This window comes from Zosterops lateralis (assembly GCF_965231275.1).
Source record: "Zosterops lateralis genome assembly, chromosome: 8".
NCBI lineage: Eukaryota > Metazoa > Chordata > Aves > Passeriformes > Zosteropidae > Zosterops > Zosterops lateralis.
In genome coordinates, this window is record NC_139768.1 from 1,993,305 (window position 1) to 2,013,660 (window position 20,356).

Sequence of the window (20,356 nt, forward strand, 5' to 3'; positions counted from 1 at the left end):
TTTTTTTGTCTTGTCGGTTTTGTTTGCACATTTTAGATGTGGATCCTTCCAAACTGATGCATTCTTCCTGTAAAAGTGCAGTATTAGAATACTCAGAAGTGTAAGGGCCTTAAATCATGTTGCAAGAGATGAAGAAACATGAAAAATTGTATTTTTAAGACAGTACTGTAAGTAGGCTGGCTGGCTGTATGTCTCTCAGGGCTGAAAAAAAGAAATTCACTTTTTAATACTTGTCATGTTTAAGAGAGAATGTGAGGGTGATATTGGATGAAAGAAGGCATTCTAAAGGAACATGAAAGTGATGTTGAGCTCAGTTTATTCTGTTTGCACCAGAAAGCTGTCCTGACTTTGGATCAAGTTACATCAAGGATGTAACAAGCTGCTGGAAGGTAATAAAAGAAATGTGGTGGGCACCAAGTGACTTGATCAGAACTGCATTGCTGCTGGCAGGGATGGGCAGGGCTGCTGTGAAATGCTTGAGTGTGAGGGCTGGTGCCAAAAGAGAATCTGCTGGTGCACCACAAACACAGAGCTGGTAATCAGTCAGGCTACACATCAGCTGCTGAGTGAGAGCAGCAGAGACCCTCCACATTCACCAGGGCACAGAGCAGGAAAATGTTGGCCATTGCTGTAAATAATGGGCTAAATTTAAAGCACATAAGTAGGTATGGATATAAAAATATGTTCTTTTATTTACCTGCAGGAAGAGTACCCCTGAATCCAAAAGAAGCCAGTGTAAACTGCTGAGATTTAAACTGCTTCAAAATCAGACCAATAATCTTCATTAAGCTGTTAAATGATGATGACTATGGAAGATATTAGAGGAGAGACTTGCAGTGGCATGGAAGCATCTGGCAAGTGTGCTGGCAGCCTCTCTCAGGCATAACAGTGTGTGTAAAGCATTGCCTTGCAGAGATTTCCATCCCAGTGGCTCTTTGATCTCAACACAGAAAGGGAACAAAAGAGCCCTTGCAGAGGTAACAAGGGCCCCTCAAAGGAAGATGTATCTGATATGTGCATACTCTTTTATGATGTCCTGCAAATAACTGCCAATTAAACAGAGTAACTAAAATTGAGGCCAAGGTAAGAGGACATAAAGAGATGCTCATCCCCAGCAGCAGGAGGCTGGAGTCTATTCTCAGTGCTTGTATAGAGAGAAAGAAAAACCTTTTGCTCAAAAACTTTGCTTTATGGGGATACAAACAAAAGTGTTTTGCAAAAAAAGCGTTTTGCAAAGAAAAAGGAAGTGAATGCCTTCACTATGTAGGGCATGAGTGGGAGGCAGGAGTGGGTTATAACTCAAAGGAGGAGTAAGCTGCTCCCCAAATGTCCATCTCTCAAACAGGCTTTGCCCCTGGTTTGAGGGCTAAAACCAGGAGATAGTGGTAATTACTGAGCTAAGAATGCCAGGCCACATCTCTGCCACACTGAGCTACGTGGCTGCTTGGGAGGGCAGCATGCAGCTCTCTGTGTTTCCTTCCCTGTGGGAGGGAAAGTGTTTTACCAGTATTTACACACCTGTATCTGGAACTGTGGGACTGAAAACACTGCTTGGCTACTGCGCAACATTGGGGCACAAAAAGTGTCCAAATGTTTCCTAAAGATCTGCCTCTGCACTTGCCTGCCTCTCATTGGGAGAGCTCTGAGCCCAGGCTGGTTCAGTCACTGCACAGGTCTGGTCTAGTCCCAGGGCAGTCAGAGCCCAGAGAGTGTTTGTGCATCTTGCACAGGCAGTGACAAGTCTTGGAGACAGACACCAGGACATGCAGTTTCCTTGCACATGAGTACCCTATGCCAGTGAGTGGGAACAGGGCAGTGCTGTGCCCATGCAATGGCTCAGTGAGTCTCTATTCCCTCCCTGTCCCTTCCTCAGACTGGCTGTCACCCAGCTGGGGGGAGCAGAAGCCAGAGGTCTGAGCCACATTTGTCAGAGGTAAGAAAGGTGAAGACTTGCTTCTTTTGAAGTAGAAGGGTCTTTCATTAAAGAGACAAAATACTGTCTGTTAATTATTCAACTTAACTTTGTTTTACATCTGTTTGGTTCGTTGAAAGGAAGTCTGTGTTTTCAATGTGTATTCAGACAAGTGTAATGAAGTGCTGGAAGGAAAGTGAAAAGTGAAATGATGGAGGAGACGTGTCAGAAACATCCCAAAGGAGAAGGTACTTTCACTACAGAAGTGCTGGCACCCCCTGCCCCAGGTAAATGCTGAGGGAAGCAAACACCAGCAAAATAATTTTCTGCTGACAGCTCACAGTCTGGGCAATAAAGAACTTCTTTCACTCATCTCACCCTGTGAATCATTTAAGTGAACTTTGTCCATGTGATGCCCCTGTCGCACAAGCTGTTAATTTAATCCCACTGTGGGAAGACAGGACCCAGTGCCAGGTACAGTGTGGTCACTGTCTGTCCCCAGTGACGACTCTGGGCACTTGCACTCTGACCTCTGAGGGGATCCAATGAGCCAGGAACAGCTGCTGCCAAGGGTTGCATCAACCTCGCCATGAAAGTGACCAACAAAGTGCTGAAAACCGCTTTTTTCCACTTGTGACAGCAAAACTTCCTTGCTACGTAAAACTACAGTTCAGGTTTATTGAGTGGTTTGTTCTGATAGAGCTCATAGCCTTTGCAAGCTCCCCCCAGTTATGTCCTAGCCAAAGGCTCAAGGGCATGAGGGGCCTGGTTTTTCAAAGATGTTTGCCTGGGATGAAGGAGAGGAAGCAGTGGCTCTTTACAGAATATCCCAAACAGCATTCCAGTAATTTAAATGCAAATCAGGTAATAATACACTTAAAATCCCGCTTCATTTGAAAGTCCTATTTTTGTCTCTGCATAATGCATGTCCTAAAACTGAATTCACAGAGCACCCAATTAAAAACCAAAGGGCTGTTTTTTACTACTGTTCTCTATAAAATCACATTCTCATCTCTTTGACACATTGAAACTCAGCTTAACTGTTTCCTAAATGCACTGAAATCCTACCAAATCACAAGAAGATACTCCATACTGTTAATAACACAGCTGTGTGCCAGAAGGGCAGAGCCACAGCACTCCTTCCTCTCAGTGTGCCTAGAAAATATACTCAGTTCTCCTGCGGTCTTTATATCCTAGCTCACATCCTCAGCTTTCTGAGCCAGTCACTCCTGAGACAGGACCAATTATTTATTTCCCCAGTCCCATGCCAGATTTTAAGCCTTTCTCATCTTCCTAGCCTTTCTAAGTTAAAGACCAGGCAATTCTTTTTTTCTTTTCTAGTCCTGAATCTGCAGGTTATCGTGAGACTCCACAGGAGTCCCAGTGTCTAAGGATGGTTTCAGGTGCTCCAGACAACAGTAGAAACATGACACTTCACCTGGATGTTACCTCAACACTGAGAAAGTAGAAGGTAAAGAACTCTATTTGCACTGACCTTATGTTGATCTCATGCTTTGATGCAGAGCTGACTGATGATTCTTGGAGGACGTTACCACCTGTGTATAGGAAGAATCAGTTAAACCTACTTTTCTCCCAGAACTGTATCAATATTTGAACTGAGCAGCTAATTTAGCTTAATTACAACAACTTTTAGTTTCATCTCCTAAATGACTAACACATGAATTACAATGATTACCTATGAGCAAACCATTGCATTTCTTAAAACAGTTCTGTTTCATGGCTTAAACATCACATCCCTTCCACACTACTATCAGTCTCCTTTAGCAGCCGTGAATGCTGAACACTGCACACTTTATAAACTTCTGGAGTGATCTATGTAGAACTTTAAGCCCTGACACATCACCTTGCATTCACCTTGCTGATGGACACCACACCTATCTATAAATCCCAACCCTGGTAAAATTAAAATTTAAGAAAACCCAAATAAATTTCAATACTTCTTAATTAACCTAATTTGCCCATTTTCATGTGTAAAACATAAGCTCTAGCTCTGATTAATTACTTCTGAAAAGAGCAGAAGGGTTCATGTCACTGATATATGAGAGGGTGATCAAAGATGCCACAGAAGGAGATGCCACAGAAGGTGTGTGAAAGGAAAGGAAACCAGAACAATTTCTAATTTCCCTGTGGTGCTTTAGATTAAACTCAGCTGTTTGGGCTGCCAGCTATTTCCATGGGTTCTGGAGGACTCCTAGCACTTAAGGAATCAGTTTTGGGTTTCTTTTCCCCAAAGACAAACATCTGTTCATCACAAGCAGCAGACTGTGAAGATACAGAATTTGGAGAAAAAGCCTGAGGACTCAGACACAGAGAAGGGTGTCAGAGGTGAGCAGGCAGTGCTGCTGGGTGTGGTGACACTTCTGAACTTCTGGCCCTGGCCAACGTCAGTGATGCACCCTGGCATTAGCAGGTGGAGTAATTTTTGGAATAGCCTGAAATTCCAGGGGCACCTTGGTGTGTGGCTCTGCCTGCACTGTGCTACCTGCCCCAGCTGGCATTAACCAGGGTTTGTACCTGCAGCCTCAGCAGATACTGAGAGCTGAATGGAGCAAAAGTCCAAACTAACTTTCTACCCTTTCAAATCCTTATTTTTAAGCACTCTAATTAATATCTAACATCACTTCAAAAGGCTTATTATTGCCTTCTAAAAAGTAATATTAACTCAGAGAGTGGATAAATATTATGCAATATATTCCATTAATTTTCTGTTGTGGTTTTGTACCTCAGCCTGTACCTGATGCACAGATTATTAGTCCCATCATATGGAATGAATACTGTGCAAATGTCCCTTTTCCCTCTGCTCTGGGCTGCATTATAATGATCCTGCCATGCCAATTTGGGCAAGAGTAATTTGCTCACTTTTTTTTTGTTTGTTTGTTTGTTTGGAATCAGGATAATGATATTAATGCTAAGGATAAGATTACATTAGATAAGGAGTCATGCTGCCATGCTGTCAGTGTAGGTTTAATCAGGAATTCATGCTCCCTAATGCTCTGAGCAGGAGGTAAAGCAAGCAGTGGCTCGGATCAGACACTCATATTGAATCCAAAATACTGAACAGATATTACTGCTTGGAAGAATACTAGTTGGAGCTGGGGAAATCTAGGTGGGTATTAGAGCAGAATTAGAGACTAATATTTACCTGAACTGATTAGGAGTCTAAAATATTGCTCTAATGTGGTGCATCTTTAATGTTTGATGTAAATGCTCTCCCAAACTCTTGGTGTCCCTTTCAGGCAGACTATCCCAGTCAGCACCTGAAGGGCCCTTGCACTAAAAACAAGCTGGGAGGGCATCTGGAAGCTATTTGCTGCTGAAGCCTGGGCACATCTTCTCTTGAGCTGTGACAAGTTGCCTGGTGGATTCCAGAGAGCTTCTTCTTTCCTGGCACTGCACACAGAAGTTAATCTACCTGACTAATTGGCTGAGAGCAGCTGAAATCCACGTGTGTGGTGTGGCTTTGCTGTGGCTGTGCTCTCAGGTTTGGACAAGAAAAATAAGTAGGTCTCTGCTACTGATTTGGTTCAAAAAGTGCCAGAGCCCCACAATACTGGGGGTGTCTTTTTATCTTGTGTTTTTGCAAATTTGAGTAAGAAAATCATTCCAGGAAGGAAATCAGCAAGGAATTGAAAAAAAAATACCTGATGTGAATATATAATTAATAGTCTAATTGATCCATTGAGGGGGAAAGAGGATTGCTGTTTGAAATAACAAAGGAGTGGTGCAAAAGTTGACAAGAGCTCTCAGAAATGACAGGCAGAATAGGAGCGGCAGAGGAATGCTTGGAACTTTGTTTTCTGTGACTCTTCCTCACTTGGGTACTAATGAAGTCCTAAACTTGTGAGAACTGTCAGTGCCCACCCTACTTCATCTGTGGCATCTTGTTCTGGTGCCTGTTTACCAACAGAAATCTTCACTCAGGAAGAAAAAATATGGGTATGAGTGTGGCCATCCAAACAGAGACACTTTGTACCCCAGAAAATCAGAAAATGGCAATGAGGACCCAAACTCCACAAAACTGGAGAGGCATTTGGCTCCTGAGTCTGCCAAAAGTTTACTTGTACAAAGTACCTTTTTACTGGGGATTGATGGCAGGAAATATAAACTCCAAAGGCTAATGGAAACCTGGGAAATGACAGAGGTTAAAGCCAGAAACTTTTATTAATGTGGTGATACTAGGAAAGGAAGTGAGTTTAAACACAATTTCTGAACTAAAAGAATCTTACCACAAAGCCACAGTAGGAAAATGTGGGTTTGCTAATTTGGCTTTTTTTTTTTTCCCCTTCCCCCGAGAGCTGCTAGAGCTGGCAATGGTTACCTGCCTTACCCAGGCAAGGCCTGTGATGATGAGATCTGCAATCCACCTTGAGTAAGCAACTGGAAAGATGACCAGATTAGCAGTTTCTTATAAAAATACACATAAATCACAACTCTCACCAACTAACCCACCTGACGAGAAAAGGGGTTGTGATTAAAACTTCCAAGAACAGAAACAAGTTTGCGCTGGTTTCCATTAATGAGGGTCTGCTCAGGGACTGAAGGAAGGAGGTCAGCCCAGAGGGGAGGAAAGCTGGCCATGCCCACACACTGCACTTCAGTAGTTTTCCAGCCCTCTGTAAAGTTCAGTTGAGTAGCTTTCCTCTGCCTGTGATGGTGGAACAGGTTTTTTTGCAGTTTTGGTTTAAAAAAAACAAAACAAACTGCACAAATTAACAAAGAAAGACAGTGCGATGGAGCAAAAATCTCAATGTGGGCACACCCTCTCATCAGGGAGGGTAAATAAACAGCTTTTCTCTATTTTCAGCTCTCATGCTTCACATTTGAACTCCACCCATTGTACCAGTCACCCCCAAAAGAATCAGCAGGTCTCCTGGCAGATGTATAAAACCAGAACAAGTCAGAACACTATCACAGTGTGCTATACATCACCAGGTGCTCAATTTTATCAAAGGAGAGGACTTGTAACAGGTGTCAGAAGCCACAATGTCAGGTAAAAGCTTCCAGGGACTGAAGGAACAAGCTGAAGGTGCAGCAAAAGATGCTGGTAAGAATGATTAAATATTGTTGTATATGTGGAGGGGGGCTTAGTTGCTAAATACCACAACCTGTAGCTGCATCGGTGCTAGCAGGACACAGCTTCCTCTTTTTTCTTCACTTCGCAAATTTTGGCCACCTGGGGAAGACCACAGGTCAGCCAAGGCTCTCAAAGCTGTCTCAACCCACTCACCCACTTCTCCCTCTGTGGTTCCTGAGCATTGTCCAACTTTTATCACTCTCCCAAATGTTAAACTTAATATTTTTAGAGCAGTGAAGCCTTTTTTTGGTGATAACAACCTTCTGTATTTAGCATTTGAATTGCTCAGGGTGGTCTTTTCTTATGTTCTGCAGTGGTTTTTAATCAGCTCTCCTTTTAGTAAGTTGGAATTAAACTTTGATTAACATTTGCCACTTGGCCTGTCAGTGCCTTCTGTTAATATAACTCCATTGATTGCAATGGATTGTTTGTAATGTATAGGACATGTTTCTGTTGTGTCCTTCAGCAGTAATCACCACATTGCAGGGTTTAAAAACCCTGTAATGCACATTTCTGTCATAGCAATGCCCATGTTGAAAGGCCGAGCCATTAGCACTGGGCATTGAAAACCAACTTTGCAATGCAAAGTAGAAAAGCTTTTCCTTCAAATGAAAAACTGCAAATTGTCTATAGCTTATAGTAGCTTTTCATAGTATATTCCCTACCATGTTTGCCTGCAGCTCTTCACCAGTAGCATTTGATTTGGTCAGACATGGTTCTGGATTCTGATCCTGCAAACTCTTCCTTGTATAGCTGAAATATATGAGTAACATCATTGATTATATTATATAAGTTACAGAAAGATTCCATACATCTGGGGACAAATGTGTAGTAGCTCCACAAACATGACAGAACCCCTTTCTGAAAAACTAAATAGTCTTTGCTGTATTCTGAATATATTCCTGGCACTGAGGGGCCACTTTGCTGTTTCATAAACTGTCAGCTATCTTACAATCACAAGGCATCTCCCTCTTTTAATGTTTCCTATTCTGGAGTTGATCTGTTATGCTTCTAGTTTTTGCTCTCTTCTTCTATTGATATCTTGTTTGTAAAAATCTCCCTGCTCTTGTCCAGCCCTGTTTAATGCACTTGCTTCCATTTTAGAACAGGCCCCACTCCCAAATGGCCCATAGGGAAAATGCACATTAAATGCTCAACCTACCCCAAACACAATAAGGTAGAAAAATCAATAAAAGCAAGTGTAGTGTTAAATAAGCAGCTTGCAGCTAAATGTCATCATTCCAACTCACTGCTAATCTTTTCTTATCTCCTGCTTATCTGCCATTGATTTGCTCAGCTGACCGAAGGTGCCAGGTGGGTGCTAATCTGGGAGAAAGCTGCTGTGGCAGCACAGAGTGCCCAGGGTGCCCTGTGAAGGGCACAGCCTCACTGCTCTATACCAGAGGCACAGCCAGGGGCACAGCCTGTCACTGCAGAGAGCTGACTGATGTACTGAACTCCTGTAACCAGAAACGCCAGCAGCTGGAAAGGATTTTGATTTTGTTCTACCTTAATTACAGCAAACACACTGGGACAGGCCACTCAGGATGCAGTCAACCAGATTACAGATGCAAGCCAGAAAGGTAGGAGCAATGACGTTCAAATCAAGACGGAGCAGCTCAACACAAGCCAGAGGCGGCCAGTGCTCATTCTCCTCTGTCCTGCAGGTGTTCCCAGCCTGAAAGTCCTTGGTTTCACTGACCACTTTATATAACCTTTAACATTTTATAACGACTTTAATGTTTTCATAACAATCTTTATAAATCTCACAAAAGAATTTCAGGATTAGTAGCTCTGCACAAGTACTGGCAGAGCTGATGCTCCCTGACCACCAAGTCTCACACACAGTATTCAGACATTGCCTTCCTATTTAGAAAACTCATGGGGACAGCTCTTCTTCCTAGAGGATTAAGTAACCCCATGTTACATCTTGCTCCCCCCAGCCCAGCCCTGAGGGCAGGGGTTTGTCCAGGTCCAGCCCTACACTGGATCCCAGCACCTGCTGGGGCAGCAGTGGGGTCCAACATTACTGACCCTGCAGGTGAAAAGGTGCTGTCTACAAACTGTTGGCATCTTGCAGCAGGGGATGGGGAACAAGTTAAACTAAAAACTAGACTGATTTTTTTTTCTTTTTAATAGTTTAATGATATTCTAACTATGAGGGGTGAATTAGCAATTTTGGGGTCTAAAATATTTCATGAAAGCCAAAATGCACTGGCAGTATCCCCTTAGGGCTGACACTTTCCACAGCTCCAGGATTGTGACAAGAGGGGCAGGTTTGGGCACCTGTTGATGTTAGATGGGGAGGTAGCAAAATGTCCAAAATCTTTTTTTGAGATATATCACTGCTTTTTTGTAGTCTAATAATTTTCACACCTCTCTTCTATCATATTTAAACCATGTTGCATTTTTCCAACTTTCTCCTTTTTCCCTCTTTTGCAGCTTTTGACAAGGCTTCCAAGACAGCACAAGATGGAGTAGAAAAAGTGGCCGGACAGGCTGCAGAAGCAATGTCTGGCTTTGGGAAAAAATGTGGATTTAAAAAATGATGCTAATTCAAGTCGACAGTCCTGCTTGTATAAATCTCTCTTTGGTCTGCTATTACCTACTTCTTTGTGTAGAAAAATGAAAGCTGTTTGATATGTGGATAATTTTGTTCTCTTCAAATACAAAATTTTAAGGTGGAAGATCTCCCTCATCCTTTACATAGAAAAAAAAATACATCTTTTAACACGTTTGCTCGCAATCATCAACATGGCTTAAAAGGTTTCAGCAATGCTGTTGCTCTGCTCTTACAACAGCTCAGTGATTATTGCCACATTTGCTGAGTGTATTTACAAAGCCAGTCAAAGTGTTCATAATTAGGACACCAGGACAGACATGTGATGAAACTGAGTCTTGTTCCAATAATCAAAAAATTAAGCTGGGGTTTATATTTCTTGTCAGTTGTTTGTTTGTTCCCATCCTCTGTATTTATAGATTAAGATAAATAAAGGTACTGTAAGATTCCCACTACTCGGGTCATCTTGTTATTTAATCTCATTATTTCGCTGGGGCTTTCAGTGAAGGATCGCAGAGTGTCTCGCTAATCTCTTTTGCCCTCTGAGTCGAAGCGCTGTGAGGTCACTGTAAGGGAAAGGAGTATTGAGACAGCTGGAAACCAAAACCAACAGCCCCGCACTGCTGAGGAGCCCTGAGGTGTCTGTGAGCCAACGGAGCTGTGCTGTCCACCCCCTTCTCCTTCTCCTACACGTCTGGTGCCCATCTCAATGTCTTGTTTCCGTTATCCAGAACACATCTGCTGTCAAACCTCCTGGGGACAAATCCCGGAGTCTCTATCTCAGTGCTCGTTTGTGCCCCGCTCTCTGCAGCCTTGCCCGGGTGCGGTTTGTGCGCAGTTCCTGCGGGGCTCCGAGGCGGCCCCGGCCTGTGCAGGGACCGAGCTGTTGCCACACAGGCGAAGGGGCAATCTCCTTGCCTAGGAGATGGAAATATTTATTTGAGATTGCTGCTTGCTGGGCAATCGGAGGCTGTGCAGCCAGACGGGATGCCCTCTGAGTGCTGCCTCTGTCAACAGAAGGCACTAATACCCACTTATTCACAGTAAGTGCTCTTACCTCGGCCTCTGGGTGCTTCTCATTGCTAGGCAATATTTCCTTTCTCTTTTTTTTTTTTCCTTTTTTTTTTTTTTTTCTGTCTCTTGCTTTGAAGCCTTACCAGCCTGTTTCAGTAAGAATCTAATTTGTGTGTTACAAAATAAAACCAAAGCATGACCAAAACCGTCTGGCTGCAATAAAATAGGGCAGTCCAGGCCTGTTGGAGGTATTAGAGTCTTGCGCCTCTTGACCAAGAGCTGTGGTTGGTTGTCCAGGGCTTTTTGGAAGCCAATTTTTGTGAATTTGGTCCAAGGAGAGACTGGCTCATCACTGAACCCAAAGACCACCCTTGTCTGCAATCTGTACAAGGACTGCATGAACAGAAAAGTCCTTACAGGACCTTATAAGTAATAGACCATCTGTGACTAAACATAGTCCAGGGCTTTGTACAGTGTCCCTATGCAATGGCTCCTGTCATTTAAGGCTTTAAAAGCCTAAATATTTACCCAAGTACAAGCTCACAGAAAAAGCATTAGATTATTGCACTCTCAGTAACTGGGCAACCCCCAATAGTACTTCATTATTTAGTATTTTTAATGGTTACCTCCCTGGTGGTGAAATCTTTGGAGACTGAGCTCTTCAGGCTCAGCATTTCAGACACCAGTGCTGTGTTTGTGTGTGATTGTGACCCACACACCACTCTCCATCACACCTTTTTTTTTTTGCCTGCAAATCACTTAAATATTACAAAAAAAAAATTGTACGCTTGCAGATATTTTCACCAGTAACTTTCATGATAGATGCTATTCCTACTGCTTTGTTCATGGGGAATGCAGCCCTGACTCATGGTGTGCAGTTTTATACCTCTTTATTCCAGTTGTCTTCAGTGTAACCACCCTGTTGTCAGTTCCCACTGCTCTGGGCCCATGTTGGCAGCAGCACTGGCAGGGTAAGGACTGGACAGCCTGACTGGAGGGACTACTGGAGGTCACCCACTGAGCTGAGAGAGGAGAAATCACTTTATCCATCCAGCCACGTCCTGGTGCCCAGTGCAGGGATGCCATTGTTGCTTCAGAAGCCTGATCAGAGTATTTCACATCTCCTTTGTCCTGAGGGTACACACTGTGCCATGGGCACCCGTGAGTCTGAGTCACTTGCTGGCACGTGTTTCCAGGTCTAGACTTAAGCACTTTGCTCCACAAGTAAGGTGCCTTAGTCACAGTGCTCTTTGGTCTGGAAGTATTTGGGACTCTCTCTCACCCGTGCATTACACAGGGACCCATGACCCAGCCCAGGACTGCATCTTCCCATCCCAACTGGATGTTCTGTAACAGTAAAGCAGACATCCCTAGAGCTCCCAGCAGCTCCTGTGCCATCAGCCCCAGGCACGTGAAGTTATCTAACACTGGAGTTCTCAACCTTCTGTTTGGTGCTGGGTGTGCCTGCAGCTGCCTGAGCTATGAAATGCTGAGCAAAGGGAATTCGTGTTCCAGCCTGGCTGGGCTGCCCAGCCCAGCACCTCTGCTCCATGTCCCACTCCAGTGCCCCAGAGACCTTCCCAGGGTGGCTGAGGGGCAAACAGCCCTCCCCATCTCCTTTTCACAGCTCAACAGGCCAGGGTGATGGGGGAGGGAACAGATTTTACCAGATTTTTATCCTCCTCTTGGGTGAATACTCTGATTAATGGTCTAAAAGTTATCAAGAATCCAAGCTCTCTGAAACCTGTCTTTGCAGCTGTAGTTCCCTATCCTGTGGCAAAGTAAGATCAAGAAACCTGGAGATGAATAAACTGTTGGTGCATTGGATGCTGTTGCCCATGTACTACAGGGATGTCTTGGATTTGGAGCTGCTGTGCAGGCTGCTCACTCTGCCTGGGTTATCCCATTTCATCAGGCCCCAGACAATGTCAGGCGTCCCCACTCAGCCTCTCTCCTCCCCAGGGAGGAGCAGCAATGGGCAGCAATAGGACACTTGGCAAACTGGACCCCTCTTGGCAGCACCTCCCAGGTTACCACGATTGCTGGATTAGTGATGTTGGAGAGGATATCCCAGCCACTGGATTAGCAGTGTTGGAGAGGATATCCCAGCCACTCCTTGGAGTCTCTGGTTGTGAACAATGTTGTCCAGCTCCCTTCAGGGGCTGTCAGCACTGTCTGCCCCCAGGGCCCATGGCAGCAGTGGGGTTTCCTGCCATATTTCTTTCACATTTGAACTTTATTTCCCACCAATCACGCAGATGGGCCCTTCACTCAAAACCTCACAACGTTTGGCAAATAAGGTCCTTTCCCCAAAACCTGCTGCACCTGGGCCTGCCCAGCTGTGCTGGGTGTAGCTGTGGAGGTTTAAAGGGGCTGTGGAGGATTCCTGGGGGATCTCCTGGTCACAGACATGGAGGGCAGACAGGCCCGGACGTGGAGGTGACGGTGTGTGCTGGGTCAGTGTCGGTGTGGGCGGTGGGATCGAGCCTGGGCCATGAGGGCCTTGCACTGTCTCTGCTCTCCAGCTCGGTGTGTCTGCCCGTGCTGGCTGCTGGTTGAGCTCAGGCAGCGTTTGTGTTTGTGCCTCGGCACCTCCAAGGGCGTTTGCCCGGCCCCGGTGGCGTTGCCGGCTGAGGCGTTTGCCGGGGCCCGGTGGCGTTTTCCCCAGTGGCGTTTGCCGGGGCCCGGTGGCGTTTTCCCCAGTGGCGTTTGCTGGGGCTCGGTGGTGTTGCCGGGCCCTGTGGCGTTTGCCCAGCCCCAGTGGGGTTTGTCGGGCAGAGGTATTTGCCAGCCCGGTGGCGTTGCCGGCTGAGGCGTTTGCCGGGCCCCGTGGCGTTTGCCGAGCCCGTGGCGTTGCCGGCTGAGGCTTTTGCCGGCCTTGAGGCGTTTGCCGGCCCCGGCCGCCCCCAGAAGGAGCCCCGAGGCCCGGCAGACCAGCCCCCCTCCCTCCAGGCCCCCTCAGGGCCGGGCGGAGCTCCCGGGCCCGTCCCTGTGCCGGGGACGGTGAGTGTGGCCCAGAGAGCACAAGTGGCGGCGGCGGTGCAGGGGCTCCTCACAGGAGCCGGGGGATGCAGTTACTGAGATTTCGTGTTACTGTAGTGGCAAAAAGTGTCAGTCTAAATGCATAGGTGATCAAAGGCCTGGTGCCTGCAGGGAACTGCACCTCCTCATGGCTCTCCATGGCTTTGTGACAGCAAATGAGTCCTTTTTGTCTTTGAAAAACGGGGTGTATTTTAATGCTGTGTATTTTCACAAATGCCGCCTTTAGCTGTGTGTAGGGAGTGCTGTGATGGTGTGTACTCTCTCCTCTCCCAGGTTACAATTCAACGTGTACCTGCAGTGTGTCATGTAATGTAATTAGGGCTGATTCTGTAATTTTATTTCTGCACTGATGTTCACTGGAAGGCCAGTGCTGGTGCTGCACCAGTCCACACTCATGGAAGTTGCTCATGACCTAATTTGGCCTTCAAAAAAATCTGTATTTGCAGTGCTGGAGTGTATTTACAGTCCATTCTTCACTTTGGAATCAGGATAGGATGAGGAGGGGTATTTCCAGTGATAACATAAATACACAAACCTGATGCTGACTGAATCTTGCTGTTTTCACACATCTCTGGTGTCAGTAACAGGAGCAGCAGCAGAACAGGACTAGGAAACTGCAATTTCCTGTGAACAAGGCTGGCTGTGGGTAGCTGAGGATGTCACAGGGAACAGTGTGTACGCTTTACTGCTTGGCTGCTGTGCAAAGAATTTCTATTGGTCAGATGCTGCTCTGAGTTATCTGAAATATTTCTGGGTTTGTTTTCTTTTTTTCTTGCGTTGCAGGTCTGTTTTGAACTTTGTCAACAACCCTTGACTTGATGTCAGCGTAAAACCAATATTGTTACTTTCCTTCTGCCTTTTTGTGAGCATATTCTGGTAGAATTTGCTTTTAGATATGGTGAATAATCCTTTCCCTGCTGTCAGAAGATAAAATGAGGAAAGGAAGCCCCCCTCTTTACTCTTAGAAACTCAATATCCTATTTAATTGATATAAAGTAGGACTTTGTGGCCTGTAAAAAAAACTGCAGGGGTGGGAAGAAAACAGAGCTTTTACTGTAGTGCTGGAAAGGGACATTGCAGAGGAACTGTTGTTCATGAAGTGCCATGCCTGGCATCAAGAGACACATTCCTAGAGCCTGCTGTGGCAGCAGCTGTAGGATAAAGAATAGTTTGATAAATAAACCCTTGTTCTGAGGTAGACTATGCATTTTCACCCTGTTTTAAGCAATAATTATTTGATCAACAGAGCAAAACCCTCTGTCCTGTGTGAAAGGGCTCAACAGTAGTTCTGCTGGAAAGCTGGTGACCCTGGAAAAAAAAAATAAGCTTAGGATTTTGGGGTGAGGTCAGCTCCTGTGTGGCTGGACAATGTAAAAGTGTCCTGTGAGAGGAGCCCGGGTGCTGTGAGGCCATAGGCTTTGCATCCTGCACATCCCCTTGGCTACAGCTGGGGGGACAAGGCTGCCCAGCTCAGCTTTTTGGCAGCTGGAGTGAGCCTGCCTGAACCTCCCACCAGCTTTTGCTGAGGCCTGAGACTCTGGGGGCTGTGCTGGGTCCTGCAAAGTACCAGTTTTTTGCTGTGGAGACAGCGGGGAAGGACACAAACCTACTGTCCTGAGCCAGCCCTTGGAAATAAGTGATTAAAATATTATGACACACCACGAAATTATGAGCCTTCTCTAATGCAGTAAAGATTTCGTCAGATGCTTTAGCAAGCAAGATTAGTGCCTCCCATTTATTTTTATAACCATGAATTTTAAGTCCCGCTGCGGATCAAAAGAATGTGGGCAAGAATCATCTGAAACTGGATACTTTTCTATGTAAGGTTTTGAAATGACAGAGTTGATTTAGGCAATCCTGCAGCGGAGTGTTTTGCAATGTGATGCTTTTCTGCCCGGTTCACGACAGGCTGTGCCAGCCCGTGTATCCCCCTGTGGCACTGGAGCCTTTGGTCGGGACAGCTGTGGCATGCACAGTGTTTACCAACTCCCCGATATGGAAAAACAAAGCTTTCATTCCTGGGCTATGGAAAACTTCTTCCAACAAATCCACGCCCTCTCTCCGGGGAGGAAATCATAACAAACATTAATGTCTCTTCACCCTTTTATGCCTGGTATATTAATCACCCAACGAGGGCTCATGACTTTTCCCTGTTGCAGTTTGTATTTGCCCTCTAACTACTGGGAGGAGTCCTGCTTTGTCTATAAAAAGCTGCACTTTGCCAAACAGTGTAACAGAACCGAACTTAGGGACTCACCCATCGCATCCCGAGAGGGAGGACTGAGCACAGCCATGTTCGGGATTGGGAAGAAGCTCGCTGAGGAAGCTGCACAACAGGCTGGAAATGCTGCACAGGTGGCAGGTAAATACAGAGTGCTGCTTTCCCTCCTCCTGTGCCTTGGGTGTTAAAGTATTTGTCCTGCTCCTGCCCCCTGGGAGCAAATCTGCCCCTGGGGGTATGAACTCTATAGACGCTGCCCCTAAGGGTGGGGTCAGCACATCCTGCAATCTCCAAGCCCTCTAACACTATAGTAAATGAAGGTCTGATATTAACTACTAATCCAACAACTTTTCCTGTTGTGGCTCGTGGTGTGTGGGTGCCTGGATGATGCACTGATGACAGGAGGGCTGAGAGCGGAGGCGAGGCTGCACATCCAGGGCTTTGCTTCCTAATATGACAAACAGAGTTTGTAGAGGGCAGTGTATCAGCTCTGAGGGCTCTGATCCCCTTGCTGCCCAGAGAGGTGCAGTTAAGTGCCCTGATGTCAGTGCTCCAGCCCTGCCAACACCACAGTCACTCATATCTCAGAGAGCACAAGTGCAGCTGCAGGGGCTCAAGGCAGGAACCAAGTTCTCTCCTGCAGAAAGTTTTGCTGAACTGGCCCTGAAGTTAAATAACCATTGTTAGTGGAGCTTTAACATGGAGACCTGCCCTGCTGAGATTCCTGAAGTGTTTGTGCTTTGTATGTGAGCACTGGAAACTTTTCATATTTCATATTTCATTACGTGACATTTAGGTAAACTCTTGAAACCAGTTATTTTGCCTGTGACTTCAAATGCTGTAGAAATACTACTTGTGGGCTGTGTGCCCAATGAAGCAAGTGGGAATCCTGCTACTTATTTACCATGACTTGGTTCATTTTGCTAGGAAGATGAAAGGATGAACAATCCCACAAACCACCTTCTTTTCAAAGAATTTGGATTTATTCTTAATTCAGCCATTTTTATGCTGAAGCATGAAAGAAAAAACACCAGGATCTGGGCAATTGGAAGGGAACCGTCAACTTTTCAAGTCAAGATTTTTTTTCTGATTTTGCCATAGAGTAGTCCTAGAAATGCACATTTTGTGGCAGCTTTTTGATGTTCCTAACTTCTTTAACATTGGGGAAACATCTACTGTTTCCTATGCTGGAAGACAATATGGATGTTTTAGAAGGGACATTTGTCATCTTCAGAGGAGCTGAGTGCTAATCTCAATCAGCTGATGGAACTAAGTGTTTAGGAGTCAACAAACTCCAAGAGCAAAGTTTATAAATAGTAGCTGCAGTCCTTCCCCATCTGTCCCAAGCACTCGAAGCTGAACCAGCTCTGTGGATATCATCAGTCTGGAGCCCTTTGCATGAATGCTGTCTCCATCTTCCCAGCAAGTCCTGCACTGCAGCATGGCTCTACCAGCTGGAGTTGGATTCTGGAACAGCAGAGGGGAGTTCCAGGTACTGGCCTGACTTTGGCCACTTCTGTACAATCTGCACACACCTTGATGTCAGGCAGTAAATACACAACACATGCTGCTGAACTCATCACACCACTGCACTGACTGGAAGGATGCTAGAGGTACCCTCAAAACCCCCATTTAAATGAAAAGAAAGGGGGATTAATGCCAGATTTCAAGTAAAAAAGGACTGCCTAACTTGACTGGTGGTTTTGCAACTATTAATTACCTTGTTTCTGGACTACTTCTGTCGTGCCTGCGTGTGCCCCAAAGGCACAGTCCCATGAGCCACTGCCAAGTACAGAGTGGCACAACTGGGCTTTGCAAGTATCTAAAATTAGCACCTATCCCATGGGTCCTGAAAGGAGTCATGAACTTGGCTGTGACCCGAGGCTGCTTTGGGAAGCATTTTCCTTGGCTGCACCTTACGAGCAGTGAACATCCTTCACATTAGGAAACTGCAGCAGAAGATGGCATGTAATGATAATTAGTGTGTCTTTTAAGCAGTAGAAAACATCCTACAAGCTCAAGGTGAAAGAGGCCACTGGTTTTTACAAGACATTTAAAAGAACACTGTTGAAGAGATATTCAGTGCAAGCCTGGAGACCTTTGAACTTTTAGACACTCCCAGTCTACTTAAATATCTTTCCTCACCTCAGGATTTCTTCCTGCTGCCACTTCCATGAGGAATGTCTTGCTCAGCCAGCCACCCCTTCAGTATCTGTAGTGCAGAACACATCTAAGGTGTTTTTTAAAAGGTAGTACTTGGAGCCAGGGGTAATAAAATAAATACAGGTCCAATGCAAAGCCATTTTCCCCAAACTTCTGACTCTTGGAAGCAACACTTCCCTGATCACAGCTGTTGGAAGCTGATTATCTGAATATTTACCACTATTTTCTAGGCTGCAGGCCTTTAAGACAATACTTTCTCTTGCTCTTCATTTATCAGTATGTCTCTTCTATTGAACTTTTCCATGCCTTTAAAACTACTCTGGTCTCTTACAGAATACACTTTCTTTAGGTACAAGAGACAGTATTAGACTAATCACTACATTTTTGACATGCTGCTCGTACAGCATGCTGGTTCAGAGAGTGAGCACCAGTTTATGCAGTTGGAAAAATAATAATCTTTACCAATCAAACTGCTCTCAGCAGAACTTAGCCAGGCTAAGTAAAAGGAATATTTTATTCCATCCAGTTCTCTACTAGAGTTTGTTTCTTGACAGTCTAGGTGCCCCACACTAACATCCATAATCTTCATCTATACCAAGATATTTGGATACTGTGGAGAACTGCAACCAGAGTCCTAATAGCACCTCTACCACTAGATCAGAATGCCCACTCATCCTTATGGAATAATTACTCATCTTCTAGACCTGAAACATTTAGGGAATCCTTTGAAAATGTGACTGTTGAAATTAGGGTAAGGGTAAAGATGGCTTAATTGACATTTTTTTCTCCTACCTGCAGTTGACACGGTGAACCAGACTGTGCAGCAAGCTGCAGAACAGGCCAAGAGTGCTGCAGAACAGGCTAAGAGTGCTGGTCAGAAAGGTATGGTAATGTTCATGTCCATTTCAAAATGTCAGGACAGTAAAATCCCAAACAGGGCCCCCAACCCTGCTTTGCTCCTTGTCCCACGCCTGGTGGGAAAGGGGGAGCTATTGCAATTGATGCTACAGTTACCTTTGTTTTTTCTCTTTTCAAAGCACTTGATGAAGTCTACAAAGTTGCTGAAACTGGCGAAAAAGCTGTAAAAAATGTAGCAAACCAAGCAAGTTCATGGGGCAAAAGCTTTGGACAATGAAGATCAAATTGTATCACCACTAAAATATTTGTAAACAAGTTTCTACTACATATACTCTTAAATAAAGACAATACTTAACACTGCCTGGCTTGCATGTATTCCTTTGTTTACATGTATAAAAATGCATTTACAATCACTGGTCTAGAAAGACTGGATTACTGCACAGAGCAGGCAGCTAGAGCTGTGCCATGCTACTAATGCAAAGATGTTTTTTGTTTTGTTTTTTGGAGTGGTAAGGGCTGGCTTAAAGTGGGCAGTATATAGAGTCAAGCACTTGAGAGCTGGTTTCCCATTTTGTCACTGAGCCTAAATCCTGACTGTGTGTGTGTACAAGTCTGACAAGCTGAGCACCCAACAGCCCTCTCCAGACAAGGTAAGAACTTCTGTGCCTCTCTGTGTTTGTTCTTCTGGTCTCATTGATAAAACACAGTTAAGCTCCTGTGTTGAGGAAGGCTCAGGTGTGTCTGAGGTGTATGTGACCACTGTCCAGCAGCACTGTGACACTCAGAGCCACTCAAGCAGGATGTTGCACTGCTGCCAGCAGAGCATTTGGCTGCAGAACCTGCTCAGTGCTGAGCTGGGTCACTGGGGCCACTCCAGCAGCTCTGCACAGCAGAGGTGTGACAGCCACACTGTGCCACACAGGAGGAGGCACTGACCACGTCTGCAGGGCTCCTGTTAAACCCACACAGCAGCTGAAAGAATCAGAACCAGGTATTCTGAGTAACTCATCAACAACCAGAAAAAGTCCTCAAAAGCCAGGAACACTCCGTGTGCATATGAATTTAGAATAAGATCTTAAAATCTCATACTACAGACTTCTCAATTAGTAACAGAATAATTTAGAGGTTACTCACCCAGCATCTTAAAATCACAGCAAGAATTTCCATTGCTTTGACAGTTTTTCCTGATGGTGACAGTTGCCATCAAATGAAAAGAAGGTGTAGTACTGAGTTCTTTGCTGAGATTAAAAAGTTATCATTCTGCTCGCTCTTCTGTATAATAGAAACATTTTGCATTTAGTAGTTTGCAGGTGGCATGTGATCCTGAACACTGTGGTTGTAACCTTGTGGGATTCACTTGCAGCTTTAGAGTACTCGCTGAGCTCCTATTGAACACTAATTACTTCCCTAAGCAGTATTAAGTGCTGAATGAGAGTTTACAAACACCCAGTAAGGATGTGCTTAGCTCTGTGTAGTAGGTGTGGTTCAGAG

At 45.1% G+C, this 20,356-nt stretch overlaps 2 protein-coding genes across 5 annotated transcripts; both read left to right on the plus strand.

Annotated features, from left to right (window-relative positions):
* The first annotated feature begins 1,874 nt into the window (after nt 1-1,874).
* On the plus strand, nt 1,875-9,954 carry ADIRF (adipogenesis regulatory factor). Of its 4 annotated transcripts, XM_083867020.1 has the most exons (6): nt 1,875-1,933; nt 2,053-2,199; nt 3,254-3,383; nt 6,738-6,977; nt 8,528-8,590; nt 9,450-9,954. In XM_083867020.1, the coding sequence occupies exons 4-6, from the start codon at nt 6,917-6,919 to the stop codon at nt 9,554-9,556; spliced, it is 231 nt and encodes a 76-aa protein (XP_083723146.1). In that variant the 5' UTR covers nt 1,875-1,933; nt 2,053-2,199; nt 3,254-3,383; nt 6,738-6,916; the 3' UTR covers nt 9,557-9,954. The 4 variants fall into 4 exon arrangements, with proteins under 4 accessions (XP_083723146.1, XP_083723148.1, XP_083723147.1 ...); XM_083867022.1 differs by lacking the exon at nt 1,875-1,933 and having other exon boundaries at nt 2,149-2,160; XM_083867021.1 differs by lacking the exons at nt 1,875-1,933; nt 2,053-2,199 and adding an exon at nt 2,699-2,776.
* A 5,786-nt stretch (nt 9,955-15,740) lies between these two features.
* Nucleotides 15,741-19,225, plus strand: LOC310912016 (uncharacterized protein). Its single transcript, XM_083866149.1, has 3 exons — nt 15,741-15,985; nt 18,806-18,889; nt 19,045-19,225. Exons 1-3 carry the CDS (start codon nt 15,763-15,765, stop codon nt 19,140-19,142), a joined length of 405 nt encoding a protein of 134 aa, XP_083722275.1. The 5' UTR covers nt 15,741-15,762; the 3' UTR covers nt 19,143-19,225.
* The last annotated feature ends 1,131 nt before the right edge of the window (nt 19,226-20,356 follow it).